The sequence below is a fragment of the Maylandia zebra genome, linkage group LG20 (genome assembly GCF_041146795.1).
Source record: "Maylandia zebra isolate NMK-2024a linkage group LG20, Mzebra_GT3a, whole genome shotgun sequence".
Taxonomy (NCBI): Eukaryota; Metazoa; Chordata; class Actinopteri; order Cichliformes; family Cichlidae; genus Maylandia; species Maylandia zebra.
Genome location: NC_135186.1, coordinates 17,702,868 through 17,719,016, shown reverse-complemented (window position 1 = coordinate 17,719,016; position 16,149 = coordinate 17,702,868). Strand labels below are relative to the sequence as shown.

At 40.4% G+C, this 16,149-nt stretch overlaps 1 protein-coding gene across 1 annotated transcript in view; it reads right to left on the bottom strand.

The window, feature by feature from the left end:
- Positions 1-259: 259 nt before the first annotated feature.
- The window catches only part of LOC143414379 (chemokine-like protein TAFA-5), a 29,719-nt gene continuing 13,829 nt past the window's right edge, over positions 260-16,149 (bottom strand). The window contains exons 3-4 of the mRNA XM_076878639.1: positions 4,001-4,045; positions 260-1,600 (exon numbers count right to left, since the gene is read on the bottom strand). Of these exons, the coding sequence (XP_076734754.1) occupies positions 4,022-4,045 (24 nt within the window). The 3' untranslated portion in view covers positions 260-1,600; positions 4,001-4,021. The remainder of the gene's footprint in view (positions 1,601-4,000; positions 4,046-16,149) is intronic.

Below are 16,149 nucleotides of genomic sequence, written 5' to 3'. Positions count from 1 at the left end.
AAATATTACTGGCGTTCACGTTATTGTGTCCACTTCTTCTGCTTCTCTCAGACTGATGCCTTTTGTGCTACTGCTCCTCTATAACTCCTTAGAGTAAGACCCATAGAACAAAAAATACATTAGTTGGATATATATATATATATATATATCAATATGTATGTATGTACATAATTTTAAATATATCAAGCATTTCTTGGCAAATAGCACATCTGGCCAGCCAAAACATTTCATATCAAAATATAGTCGGTTTAGACAAGGATTCGGAAATACATTTAATCACACATAAATCGATTTTAATTACAGAATTTTAACTTATGTGACAATACTGTTTCAATTTCAGTTTCAATTATATTTTATCCCCAATATAAATATTTCTATGTACTAAAGAAAAGACAAGAAGGAAGAAAGGAAAAGGCGAACCCAGGATTAAAATGAGATCCAACATCTGTAAAATCCCAAATGCTTCCTTTTTGCCAGATGGTGAGCTCTGGTCTGGGCGTGTCCCAAAAATATACAAGAGTATGAATAATGCATCGGATATGACTTATTTCACAGTGTATCTCTGGATGTTCCTACCCACTCACGCATACAGAAAAACATACACACACAAGCACACGTGTACTCACATATTCACACACGGACAGATGCAAACATGCACCCACACCCTTGTGCCCACGCACACATACACACACACACAGTATAGATCATTAAAACAAGCCAGGGGTCCACATCTGCTAAATGCTCCCAGTTGTGTGTACAAGATGTTCATTGACAAAAACTACTTTTCTAGTCTATGTTGGCACCACATAAAAAAAACCAAACAACATAAGGTATAAGCTAAGTCATCCAAAATGTCCACATTTCACCATCACGATCTCCATTCAGTGAGCAAAGACAGTCAACTCATCTGTCATCTCTTGTGTGACTTTCATGCTATTTCATAATATCCGTCCCGTTATGTGTATGCAGAGACATTGGCGGCTATGGCCTTGTAAAAATCTCACCCGGCCAAATGAGAGAAAGGTGTTAAAAGCTAGAATCCAACGGACAATATGGCCTGCCTCAACCTCTGTAAAGTCACGACTCAAGCAATGAACTGTCATTAAAGAAACTTGGCTGGAATATAACCTTGGAATGCTTCATGGCGGCGACTGTAAAGAAGATGAAGGGGCTGACTTTTGAAAGGCCTTGTGACAAGTCTAAATCAAGCCACAAAGGTATAAAAAGAATCTTCAAGGAGCTGTCCCCTGCAGATTGGGCAGTGGCAGACAAAAAGACAAAAAAAAAAGGCCTTCAGTGAATTTTCCACTGGTTGTTCTGGGGTTTCTCATAGGGATTTTGTTCCATGATTAGCCCATGAAGTTGGGTGTGATGAACGTTCAATGCTGATGTTGTTACCATGCGGCCCTCGTGGAGTTTTCAGATGTTTCAGGTCTCTCACTGCGGTGACTGGAGATGTTATGGGTTATTTTATCTTTTATTTTTTATTATTGAAGGTCAGAGCCGATGTAAGTTTTGGGAGCCTCATTGGTGAACGGACAAAATATCTTGGGTGTAATGACTGGCCTCGGTTTCTTTAGCAACATAGATGTCAATGAACCTGCAGCAGAAGAAAGAAAGACAAAGACAAACGTGAGACACTAACTGTGAAGTTAGATCGTTTCAGACATGCGCCTTGTTATGCAAATGTGCAGACGATTTTCTGTGTTGTGTAGCCTTTTGAATTTTATGTCAAATTCCAACATTTTCCATGAACCTAATGCTATCGCATTAACAGCAGCAGCACAAAGCAGCCTTTATTGTCACTTTTGCCTGCTTGTGAAAAATTAACTTTTACTTTAGTAATCTAAATTAATTAGCAGATCCCTAGTGTAGTAGTTTACACACTTGCCTAACAAGCAAAAGATCCCCGGTTTAATCCCGGGAGGAGACACAAATCCCTTTGGGGTTGTGTCAGTAAGGACATCCAGTGTAAAAATCTGCCAAATCAAACATGTGGAGCTACCTGCTGTGGTGACCCCTTGCGAATTAAGGGAGCAAGTCAAAAGCAGCTTTAATTAGATTATGGTTCCTGTGCACAGAGGAAAAGAAATAAACGTAGTCTTGTTTTTAATCATGTAACAACTAAATTAGCGTTTTCACTTCAGTAAAAAAAGAAAAAGAAAATGTGCCCTGATTTTTTTTTAGGGCATTCACTGCCTAACTGTGAGTATCAGAAACGCCTTTTCTTGGTGTCACATTTTTGTCAGGGCCAAACTGCAGTCCTCATTATTTTTTTAATCAAAAACAAAACCAGTTTAGTTAACAACAAAAACAGCCAATATACAGATTCAAAGGTGTTAAAGGAAAAAAAACTGCAAGACCAGCACCACCACCCACCCACCGACTTCCCTCCTTCCACTTTAATTTTCATATCCATGTCAGCTCCAGAAAAACACTTTACATACAGAATATGAGCCAATTATGAATTTAACGAGAGACTCAAATTAAGGTCTTGTCATTCTTTGCCTGTGCATTGTCTGACATTATGAAAACAGGCATCAGGACTCTGCGTTAGGCACACTTCAACATTTGTTTTGTTAATTCCATCAAATAAATGACAAATTTAATGAGGAATGTATTAATAGAACGTCCCTCACACTCAACGGTAACTGATTTATGCTTTGACATCCATCACCATTGAAGCCTGTGAGGGAACAGGAAACACCTTTTTTCCTGAATATAGTTACCTCTTTTCTTTTCTTTTGAAATCACTATTGCTTCCAGTGAACAAACACAGCACTGGTGTGACTCCACAGTTAATTATGCCACGTCTAAAAGGTAAAAAAAAAATCTAATTATATGAGTTATGTGAAGAAATGGGTTCATATGTCATATATTCTTTTCTAGGTGGAATACGTTTCACCTGCGGTGAAATTCTGCAGTTAATGGCTTAATTTAGCCAATCATTTGATCAAAAAAACCATTTGAATGATAATAGAATTCTGCCATGAATATGTTATATGGATGAATCCATAAATGTTAATACATAAATGATTCAGGGTGACAGTGGACAAATGTGACACCCCAGGACTGACCACATAAATCATTCAGACACTTAAATATGAGTTGGCAAATCCACACAGAATTGCACAAATTCCCAGGGCTGGCAGATAAATATTTATGACGCCCCCAATTCCCCCCTTTCTCCCCGTCTTTGGTAATTGTGCGTGATTCATTTTGTTTTCTCAGTGGAAGAAGGAAAATCAATCTTAGAATATTGGCTATGAGACACACGGCACGCAGATTCCAAATGCCTGTTTTGTTTTGGGGGGTTTTTCTGTAGAATATAAAAGGTTCAGATATATTCAGTCAAGTTCTCCGATGAAGATTTCAGTTTAGTCGTTACTTCATTTCCGGAGGGAAGTTTCTGGATGTGAAGCAAACCTGAGTCAGGCTAACTTGCTACCCACTCCAGTTTACTTGCTGACTTTAAAACAAGTGGTACTGATTTAGAGGGATTTAAAGTATAATTCTTTTCTTTCTGTTTTTTGAATCTATTGTGAAATCTTTTGTAGCTTTCCTCTTGGTTACTAAAAACATTCTTCCATGTAGACATGCTTTCGATATATGTCCTGAGAGAAAACTGAACTTGAACTTGAACCTTGAAGTAGCCGCTCCCTTTGATGTAGCCACAGAGGGGCTCTTTACTTTCAGTTCTTATGCATTTCAAAAAACTGCCAATAACTCATTGCATTGTTACATCAAAGTGACTCAGAAATTGTCCCAGACCTGGACCTTTATTCAAGCTCGCCATTGAACACATACCTGGAAAATACACTATGAAATGCATTCGAGGCAGGGCCTCTCTTATTTGCTGCTTCTTTTCAAAGTTAGTATTTGTGCTTTCTACAAGATCCAACAATCAAAACATCCTTGGTTTCTTCAAATGAACTGGAAACAGGGTTATGCACTCAGCATGCAAATTATGCAAAATAGCAGATAATCACAAAACTCATACTTGCTGTTTTTCCTCTGCATCCTACGACGGCTCCTTGGGCAAAGGCTGGAAAAGAAGAAGCAGAAGGTCACTAAGGAAGAGAGGGCCGGCCTTCATTTTATTCAGTTTTCCCTCAGCTTACTGGCCTTAGACGCAGAGCAGCATATGTCCATTTAAAAGCACAGATGGCACATCTTCCAATTATATCTAAGGCGAGACGAAGGAAGCTGAAGGTTATTTTGTTCTCTACCAGATTTTATGACCTCCGAGGACACTGCTTCTCCCCTCAACCAGAAAATACGATCAAGTAATGGCCAACGCATCATCTGCATTAAAGAGCAGAGGACCTCTCTTTTCTTCCATCAGTGGCGTCACACTTTTTTTTTCATCACATTAGCTGTGAGGCAGGGTGATAAACAGTGTTCCACTTTATTTCTTTGTGAACGGAACTTCTTGCCGCCCACATTCATCTCAAGGAGGACACGACAACATGCTGTTTTCCCCTCGACCATAGGAGAGATACAGCTTCCTCGCTTTCTTAATATTGGTGAATGAGCCACTTTTGTGCAGATAATGACTCGGCTAATCATAATCAGAAAGCTAATGGTCTGTTTAGCCAATCAGAGGAGCTAAGGCGAGACGGCTGTCTGGGCTGTGCATTGGCATTCCCAGCAGCCGCTGCTTTCCCTTCGGCTGTGCCAGGCTCGCAGCACTAAGGCAGACTTGGTATTCCGCTGCCTGCTCGGCCGGTCCTTCTGTGATCTGTCTCTCTGTCTGTCTGACCAGCCGACTGGCCCCCGCGCTGTCGAAGAAATTCAGTCCTCTGAAGAGGCGCTGATCCATCACATCTCTCCAGCAGCATGTCATCTAAATGCTAAGTACTTCCACTGCATCTTTAAATCAAAACAAGAAAAGAAATGAGCACGGGAGGTGAGCGCTTGGAGGGGATAAAAGCTTATAAGGGCACAATAGAATCTACCAAGCAAACCCTTAGCTTTTTGATTACATTCATTTTCAAAGGAGAGGAAATGTGGGAGGGGAGAAACTGAGTGAATAAGCATGAGAGACCCTGTTATACTTTTAAATGTTCAAGGAATACAGAGAAGGCATGGTTTTTGCCCCTAAACAGTCCCTCAAAGAATATAATTTTGTTGTTTTAGTCCACTTCAAACATCATCATATATGTGCCCGAGCCACTCCCGCAATAAGGACTCCCTCCCGCTCCCCCATCTCCCCGTCTGAGCCCAAGTCTTTGCTATCGATTGGAGCGATTCCTGAAGTCAGGGCAAGTGCTGAGGCGGCAGAAGCGGCCGACACTATTAACTGCTCCTACTAATTAAAAGGGTAACAAGGTGAGTTTGGCCCCGCGGGACAACTGTGCAAGAGACGGGGCTGTTGGCCCGCCATGCACACCGGTAAACAGTGCTTAGCGCCTATGGTGTTTACAAGACAGAAATCCAAGGACATCGAAGACATATTCATCTCCCGCCGGCACAAGGGATGGGGGGAGATTTACAGATAAAGAGTGAGAGAGAGAGAGTATGCGCACTAACAAGCGCTTTGCTAATTGCTTATATTGCGGTGAAATTGAAACATTTGGACCTCGTCTCTGAGCTCGGGGTGCCCTCGTTTCATCATCACTTGTAAACACTGAGCACTGTGCATAAATGATAAAGTTTCCCAGTTCAAATGAGGTGTGCAGCACGGATCTTTGAGAGGGTGCCAGTGGAGACTGGCAACAAAAAAATAATAATATTAAGGGATTCAATTAACGTCGTTCCTTATCATCAACACAACATATTTTAGGATCAAAGTATTTTTGAGATACAGTATGCCTCGCATTACCCAAAATAAAATCATCAGCCAAGGTAGTATTGCAACTCACAGAAACCTCTGTAGCTGAGACGAAAAGCCACTGCAGGCACAGCAGACGGCTTGTTTGCTCAGTGCTCAAGGGGAAACAATGCAGAGGCTGCATATTTGGTGGCACTTCGAGCTGCAAAATTGTCACCAACAGCACAGCGTGTCATTGTAGAGAGAGGTGCTATGCTGCGCCATCACTGCAGTAAGTAAGAATCTTTCCCTAGGGGTCTCTCCTAACAAGTGGACTCCTGCACAGGACTTAGCTGGGTTCATCAACCGGAGCCTCAGAAAGGTCCCAGTCATAACAATTCACTGGAGCTTCTGCTGTTATTAGCCATAGCCAGAGCTTACTGAAGAACCTGGGTGGATGGTTCACACTCACCGTGTGAGCCTGATGTACTGAAGCATCAGAGCATCACACCCAGAGCTGCCTCAGAGGAAAAAACCTGATTAGTTTCCAAGCAGCATGTTCTGTTTGTTGCTTTATTTCTGACGTGCCATCTGCAGAAAAAAACCCCTCTATTTTTCAAATCTTCTAATTAAGTTTTGCTCTTTAAAGCAGGATTTAATGAATTCATACAAAGCAAGCTATAGCCACAAAATTGGCATGATCCGGAAGACTTGAACCATGTGGCATACACAAACACTACAGAGAACACAGATTCATGTATTCACTTATGAAAATGTTAAATAAATGAAAACAAATTCAGAATTCATGTTCAGTGCAAAGTAGAACACAAATCAAGCGTATTTTAACAGCCTGTGTATTGATTTTGATGCTGTAAAGAAATTCATGAGGCCCCCAGAGAAAGATGATAAGACACATTTAAAGTTTCAAATGCTTTGCAAAGAGGCCAGCTGGAATACAAAGTCTTTACCATCAGCTAAAACTTCACTAAGCCATTATATTGTGCTTTATATTAAAGTATTAACTGCAAGACTGAGTACATATACTGGTGAAAAAGTGTCAAAAATAAAAACTATATATCATATAGGTAGATGGTGCTGCATGCATTAATTACAATTAAAAACATATTAACAAATGTACTTGAAAAACAATGTTCTGGGCTACTAAATCAGCATTTGAGTAATTGTATTTGCTTTCTACCACTGGAAACAGGCCTGGGGTTTGTTTTGAGGATGACTACAGCATTTTAAATTAGATAGAAATGTTAGCTTGTAGCCGGGTGCATCATGGGGCTGCAGCACTGAACAATTTATTAAAAATACATACACTAAAGATCCAAAGGGCTCAAAAACATCCTAGCTTTGAAACGGGATGCTGCTGAGCCTGCATGTCCGGTCTACGCGAGAGCTTTTCTGCATCACTGTTACAAAAAAACCCGTGTTGGTGCCCTTTGGCTTTGACAAATTTACACCAGACAAAACTCTGGAGGCAGGCAGAGTGCAGGCTAAAACACAAATGGCAGTTCAAAGCTTGCCAATGACAGAACTTCAAATAGGGGAGCCGGGTACAGTGTGCTGAAAGTGACAGCAGAAGGGACCGCATTCACTCTGGACTGGAAAGAGAAGGGGGCAACATGCGCCTGGCAAAGTCAAACTGACAAAAGAACTCTTTAATAGATAATGGCAGTACCAGAGGAGGCAAAAACAAAAACACAATGTGTTACTTTATTATAGCATGTAAATGAATACCACAGGAAACACTATAAACTGAGAATGTGATCATGAAGCGTCCTGCAGAATTCCTGCACAATAACACAACACCTATGATAACACAAATGGAAAAGGAAATGGAATGGTGGGAATATATTAGCTGTTTCTCTGTTTTCTGAACATCTCTATCAATCTAGCCTATTTCAATACATTTTCGGCATCTCTCCCCATGCTATCTGCTCAAGACTGATGATCGTGCCACAGCGTGTGACAAACAGATGAGGAGAAACCAAAGAAGCACATTTTTCTTTTCCGCTTGATAAATAGAAGATCTGCAAATGAAACTGAAATAAATAGTATATTTGCTTATCAAGTGTAACCTCTGTGTACTATGCATTTGCTCGGCAGGGGCACCCGAGCGTTCGAACATCAGTCATTTTATAAATGTACATCCAAAGGCAAAGCAGCCCAGCTACAGTGTGTTATCCCCGATGATCCAGAGAGGGCCTGTCAGATACAATATGACAGGAGTACCGTCAATTCACAAGCAGAAATGGGTACGAAAGCCTGGAGGTGGGCCAGTAAAACATAAAAGCTAGACCCCATGCTCTTTTGTCTGATGTATGTATCAAAGAAACAACGGCGGCATGTTCCTGTCATTCGATTATGAGTGAATTAAAAAGAACAGTTTTAGTAAATTACAGATTTCTTGTGGCAGACAGCAGTACTACTACAAAAGCAGTGAAATTTAAACCCTGTTTCATTCAAGCGAGCACACTAGAATTTATTTCAACAGTTTGTTTTTGCATTATTGTTGGAATTTTACTTGCTGCTGCACAGAAATTAAATAATTTCGGCACTGAATGAGACTGAAAGCCAGCAGAGCAATGAAGGACATGGTGCACAGCATGCATATCTAATATCTGCAAATGTTCCAGGCCTGGTTTTTCAGTGCAGTTTGAAAATGCAAACATTTTTCTAATGACAACCAGTTTTGATTTTCTGAATCATTATTTTCTTTCTGTAATAGACCCGAGACCATTTCCTCTTATTGGAAGAACATTTTACTGTATGTTTCCTTCTGAGCCTTTGGCGCAAGCAGTTGCTATTACAAAAATAACCTACTTTACTTCTCTTATTATGCATTTTATTTGGGCTAAACTAATGCTGCTGGTCACAGTGCTACAGCACCTAATCAAAGAGATTCCATCATCACAACCACCTTTATCTAAAGATGGTGCCCCACTGAGAGTGAGTCGGTTTGAACAGATTCCAGAGGCGACAAAGAAGAAAACAAAAAAGAAATAATTTACATATCCTAAAAAAATACAGTGAAATCATATAAAATACAAGTGCAAAGTTATATGCTAATGAAACTGCAAGTAAAACTAAACCAACACTGAAGGACCTCTTGAAATAGAGCTTTTATTCTCAGTAGGGCTAGTTGTTTTGATAAAGATTTTATAGCAACTAAAGCGATTATAAAGAGTTCTTATAAAAATGTAATTACATGTACAGATGAAAGACAGGCGGCTAATTTGAGCCTTCAGCACAGCAGCCAGCTCTGCAGCATTTACTTTACTTTTGAAAACGACTTTACCGAGTATTATGGCGTAATGCAGCTTGTGTGTTTGACACATATATACTCCTTTTTTTCTACAGAGACAGCACTTCACTATAATATATCAAAACAGCCACTGTTTTTGGTTTGTTCTTGTTCTTATTCTTTGTGTTATTATTGCTTCAGAGACAGCTATGACATTTTTAAAGAAGGCTACACTTAAATGACTGTGAAAACGTCTTGTATCTATCTTGGTTTATTAATTATTTTAAAAAAGAAAAAATGCTTCTATGTTCTTCTTACTGTGAATCCTATCAAGACCAAGAGACATCAAGGTGTTGGGACATCTCTCAGTACTTCCTGACCTTCACACTTTGTCTGTAACACCTAGTCGTTGCCTCCAACTGAAGACAGAAATCTCAGCTCAGCTCATAACTGCGCAGCCACATTGAATATCACTGTAATTTTAGGAACCTCATACCCTAAAACAGGATAGTGTGACAGTGTATGATCAAGTGAATAAGTAATCACTCAGCCGTAGAGACCATATGACAACCATCAGTTGAGAGGGAAAAAATGAGTAATCCTCAACTAGAAAATCTCGAAATGTTCAAATGCGTGGCTTGCTAGCAGATAGCAGTTTGCACGGAACATGCCACCTTGTCTGCAAATAGTAAACAGCTGCTCTCTGAGCATTAGTAAAATTGTGAAAAACAAGATGCAAAGCAGAAATAGACTGCAAAGCAGCTTTGAGGCACAGCTTTTACTGTGAAGGAGAAATGTTCTCTGTTATCATATGAGTTGGTGTCTATCATGCAAACTACAAGCAACCGCTCTAATCTCCAAGCAAGCAAATCAATGATAAGGAGATTCTTGCTATAGCATGAACAGGTCGAAAATCGGTCAGACATTTTTCCCTCATGTCCAGTATGGTAGTCAAAGGAGTCCAATATGGTAGGCTAATTAGCTAACTGAAACTAGTTAGCTAAATATGCTGGAAGCATGCTCACCAAACTTTCAACTGCTCAGCAAGTCATGTTAGCCCGTATGCTAGAAAATACATTCAGTCCAGTGGTTTAGACTAGTTGAGGGGAAAGCTTGAAGCTAGCTACATGTAGCAGCTTACTTGTAACCTACCTGCTAATTGCATAACTTGGATACTACTCTCAGTTTTGGTGATCTATGAGCATTTCTGGCTGTGGTGTATGACAAGCTGACTTAAAATAAAACACACTCTCTCTCACACAGTGCCCATAGAAAAAGTGTGTTATAACTGTATCATAATAATTCTGGGACAAGAATGAGGGTCTGTGGCACAGGAGAATGATATTTATCTGACTTTAGCTCCACCTGTTATTAGGATAATTCATTTTTGGTGGTTATCGTGAGATTTATCATGTATATCATGTTCTACCTGTAGGGTTGAGATAATACCACCTGCTTCTCATGTTATTTGAATAATTAAGTGTTATAAATGAAATCAAACACACTCGGTAGAATTATATTCACTGGAAAGGTGAAACAATGACTGCAGTGTTAGTTTTCACCAGCTGTTTGGAAAAATAGAACACCATTTGAGATAGATGACATGCTTTGACATTTTTTGGCAGTGCACCTGAGGCTCAGTTGTACTGTTTTTTTGTTGTTCCTATTTGGACACAACATCCTTTTCTAGCCTCTTACACTAATGATTCCAAGCCATACAGAGAACTGTCATCTCTACCGCAGGTCTCCAACCTCACCAACTAATCAACAATTTATTTCAAGAAGCTGCAGAGAAATAGTTGTGTCCCTGACAGAGCCTGGGAGTGTGTTGGGCTGCCTTTGAGAAGCAAACTCATTAGAAGTCTGTCTCTGGTCAGATGGGCTGCCAGCACAGCAGTGACCATGGCGACACGTGACTTGGCTGCCTGGTCCTTTGTCGTAGACACTGAAGCCTTTATAACTGAGGTGCTAGCAAGTGTTACATAACGACACTGTGGAACTACATCATCTGTCCATGTAATTTTCTCACTTCTTATGAAAGAAGTGAGAATTTCATAACTCCTTCATAACTGGACGGGAACATTTGAACTGACACAGTGCCAAAAATCTAGTTTTATCTGTTTGTTTTGCCCTTTGGTGTCATATTTGGAATGTTTTCTAGCCAAACACCTGTTTTTCTTTGCTCTATTTCTCATAAAGGCACACCTTTTACTTATTCCTTCCTGTACAAATCAAGATTTTTGTGTCATGGCATCCTTTCAAAAAGCCGGCAATGCTAACTGGCTATGATGTCTTTATGTTTACAGCAACACTGGCAGGACTACACAGACTGCGCTGGCTTTTTTTTTTTTTTTTACCATGGCTGATGCTGGAACAAAGAGCACATAGCTGGAGGAGGGCCACCAGAGCAGAAAAAAAGAGAAAATGCTAAAAAAAAAAACATGCAAGCTTCTCTGACCTACTGGGTCACTCAGTGTGTGTACGTCTGTGCGTATCCTGTTCATTTTGTAACCCTCCTCATTTTGCCAAAAAATGCCCAACTACGACTGGTCGAATCCCCTCCAGGCCACACACTAGCCCAGCAATGGCATTTGTTGTGTGGGTGTATGAAGATTTTTGGGGTATTTTTTCCCCACCAACCATCGAGTTATTGTCTGTGGGTCGAAATGCGCACGAGTCTGCAGTCTGACTATGATCAAATCAGGATTTCAAGTACTTACATTTCATACTTTAAGCTCCCGCTAGCCTGTGAAGTAACAATATTCAGGAAAATAGTCCTATCTTTTTTTTTCCGCACTGAAGAAGCATTTCTGATATGCAGAATTTCAATTTGAGCCCATCACTTTGCAAACGCAAAGCATTAGCAAAGGCTGATATTAGAGCTCAGTAGTGCTCTCAACAGAGCTCTCGCCAAGCAGAGAGCAAGTGATGCAATCTCACAAGCCTCTCACTTGCCTAAAAGGAGTAAAACTAATTTCACTGTCCTAAATTCTCCCTGGCTGTCTTGTCAATTTTCCACCTTATGAACATTTCCAGCTTCCGTTCAATAGCACAGACCCCGGCATGCAACTGTGCTCTTGTGTAACCCCGCAATTTAAATCCACCCCCCACCCCCCCGTGTCCCCGTCAAGTGTATGAAACCAACCTCATAACACCCCACCCCAGCCCTCCTGAATTGCGCTTTCCACCTTGGAGAATATCATATGTAGACCTTTCAGCAGCTCACTAGTGAAGACAAATTGCAAGCTTGTTTGGAGGGGCCTCTAGAGAGTGATTCATATTAATGGCTAGCTGGCAGTGGAGAGCGGGCTGCATATGCAAACTCCATTAGCAGGTTAGGCTGGAGTGTGTGACCTGGCAGTGCCACCATGAGCTGCACTCACAAGAGGGCGGGCGGTAAGGAGGAGGCTGAGGTGATGGGAGGTGGTTGTGTTTATAAAGAGCTGCAGGTGCAGTGACATGTGTCTAATATGGGAGTGTCTATATATTGCAGTAAAACTGACAAATCACTTAATTAATGTGTGTTACAATAGTTAGACTTTTTTTTAAGGTTTTATTATACCTGTGACGCTGACACTGCAACTCCAAAAAATGCATCACGTACAGTCAGCATATAAAAGTGCAATAATTTTTTAATTAAAGTCGACAGTCTACACTGCTGAAGCAAACAAAGAGTTTCTCAAGGCAAAGAAATTTTCCATGACAGCATCAGCCACCTGATCTCAACCCAACGGAGCACGTTTTTCAGTTACTGAAGGTAAAAAGACGCACAATCAAGCAGCAACAGCAGCTACATAAAGACCTGGCAGGTTATCACAAGGGAGGAAACACTCCATGGGCTTTAGACATCAGTCAGTCATTGCCTGCAAACAATCTTTATATTTTTTTTGTTTGTCCAGTTTCTTTTGAGACTTTGAAAATGGCTAGGTGGCTGGCAGGGTGTATTTAAAATGGCTGTTAATGGTTCTTAACGGTTAATGTAATACTTTTGTTAAACCCCTTGAATTAAAGCTTTTAAGCTGAAAGCCACTGTGTGTGTACAGCCGCAAAATTCCTGTCATCCAGGCACTGTATATGGAGCATTAGTGCACAGATTTGTGTATTTTCTTTTATATCACAAGGTTCTTTCAACATTATCATTATTATTAATAATAAATAATTATATAATGCATGAGGATATACACATATATATATTCTCTTTAGATACTGTATTTGAGGTAAAGAACAAAGACCTCAACAACTAATGAAACATACTAACATTTTTAACATCTAGTTGCCCCAAAAATGTCAAGTATTGAAAGTAGGGAAGGCCATGGGGTTGTTAAAATAAAAAGAGTTTATCCTCATGGGAGCACTAGTGTGCAGCATCAAATTAACGGCAATTTGCCTGTTTGATTAGATTTCTGGTATGCAGAGTTTGTATTTTGGCCTGAGGGTGGTCCAGAATAGATTATAAATTTTATTATCTACATTCGGGCCTGATATTTGAACTAGAGGAAAGGTCACCGCGTACACATACACGCACACACACAAAAGTCCTATTCTTTTTGAGGACTGTGTAGATTCATATAAAAAAAAGAGTTTCCAGTGTTGACCTGCACAGTTCATTATTTGACATCAGTCAAATAGTTGTTGAGATGTCTCTGTCTGGGCGAAAGTGATAGGCTGACAGGTTGACGTCTCTTCCTTTCATTAATGAAAGCAGCACTCCATAGAAACTAGCTTGAGCTGGTTGTAGGGCTGCCACAAACAATTACTTTGATAGTCGACTAGTCACCGATTATTATTGCGATTAGTCGACTAATCAGATCATGCATCCATTGGATGTACAGCTACAGCTTATTGCACCAGCAGCATCTGCTCTTATATAACTATCATTAGCTTACAGCTTTAAGTGTTTAAGGTATGTGATAACTAAAACTAAAGACGATGAAAGATGCTGCTGCACAGAAATTAAAAGATGATAGTTTATTAAATTTCAATGAAATTTGCAGATTGTTTCTGTGAAGTTTAATAAACTCCTTGCTATATTCTCCAGCATCTCACACTTCTGATAATCAGCTGTCTGCTTGACGTTTATTCAGCTGTGTAAAAACTATAACTTTAATCTCAGCCAAACCGATTTACTCAGGAACAAATAAAATACTAAAAAAAAGCCAAACAATAACATTTTTAAGTTACCTAAGTGACTTATATATGTTTAACCTGAGTAGCGAAAGACAGCGGCAAAACGATTTGCCGGGAGTCCGGTGTTCTCACGGGCTCTAGTGAGCCTTGCCCCTGGGCTAGCTATCGAGCTGGTGGGTAACAGATGTCTCCGAAAACGTCGGAGCACTTTTGAAAATATGTGGTGTCTTGATAAACTGAGCAGATATTTGAGGTTTACACAGCTACATTCGCACCTAAAAATATTTTAAACGTTTATTTTGTGACCCAGAAAGAATAATAAGAGTAATAGAATAATATTAAAACTAACTAGCTGCCGCCATTGTTGGAAACTGAGCTGGGCTGCGCTATGAATTCTGGGACAAAGCTTCTTCTTCTTCAGGGTTTAACGGCAGCTGGCATCCTTGTACATGCAGTGCTGCCATCTTCTGTTTCAGTCCGTTATTACACTCTTAAATCCTGCTACTTATTCCTGCTTCTTTTGTGATCTTACAAAGCTTCAAACGACTATTAAATCAGTCGTCGACGATTTTGATAGTCGACGTAATCGTGACTAGTCAACTAATCGTGGCAGCCCTAGCTGGCTGACTGAATTCATATAGATTTGATAAGTTATTAGAAAGAGATTTCATACTGGACTTAGATATGAAAAAGAAAAAATGTCGGCTTCAATGTATAATTATTCTAACCACATTGTCTTTTATTGGATGCATGGCTTTCTGCATGATTTGCCACCATCAGGTAGATTTGTCACTTTGTTGTATCTGCTAGCTCCACCTACATCAAACCTGTGCACCTCAGCATGAATAAAGAGCCATTATCAGCTTTCAGAAAAACACACTCCCCGAATGCCAGTGTGTAATATGATTATTAACCACGTGAAGACAGATTGTCTCGCAATTAAAACCTCCTCTCTGCACTCTCCTTCTCCCAGATACTTGCAGATGTGGACAGACAGAGCTTGGCCGCAGGCCGAGAAGCAGCCAAGTCCTCCATCCTGTTCTCTCTCTTCATCCTTCTATCCCCCCTCCAGCCTGATCAATCCTCTTTATAGATTTCTCATTTTCATTTATCTTCCAGAATGTGCTTTCCTCCCATTTTAGGTCTTACAACAAATACTTCTTGATACCTCCTCTTTTCTACTGCCAAATCCTTCCTATCCCTGCCCCCTCAAAAATACATAACAGAAAAAACAAACAAGCAACCCCCCCCCCCCCCCCAAAAAAAGAAACCCACTGACATCACTTCAGATTAACTTCTTCAACAAAAATCTGCTCAGCAACAGCTAATTAAGAATGTGCAGAGGAACACATCATTTGCATTTTTTGTTTATGTATGTACAAAAAGCAAAACACTAACCTAAGTGTGCTGTCAGGATACATTACAGCACGGCGGGAATGCATGCGTGAAATCTGTCACAGCTGCCCAGGGCTGCTGGACGGAGGAGGCAGAGGAGCGAACAAGATGAAGAGACATCAAATGAGAGAGATAAGAGAGAGTGAAAATCAACAGAGCCGGTCAGAGGCTGACCTTTGGCCTTGTACCTGACGGGAAGGACAGCGGTCTCTCCTGCTCTGTCCATCTTGTCATCTCTTGCTGACAACACCAAGCTGTTTCACTTGCACTGCCTCTGTAAGTTATACCCCTCTGTTTCTTTCTGTTGACATAATCTTACCTGAGGCACATATCAGGCAGGTAAAAAAATGTATTCACTCTACTGGCATGAAGGTACAATCAAAATAGTGTTTGTCCATAAATATGAGCCTACTTCTTTGTATTGAGCCACTTACAGTTATTTAAATGATCCAATGAACTCATGTATGTTCTGTTGAAAGGAGATAGCTTAAAGGACATGGTATTCCACAGATACATACAAACTGGTACTTTGGCATTGGCGCTGTGACACAATGGGTTTATGCCAACATTGAGATTGGTCTCAGTTCCAATTTGTTGCGCATGGATGCTTGCACAGGACCTC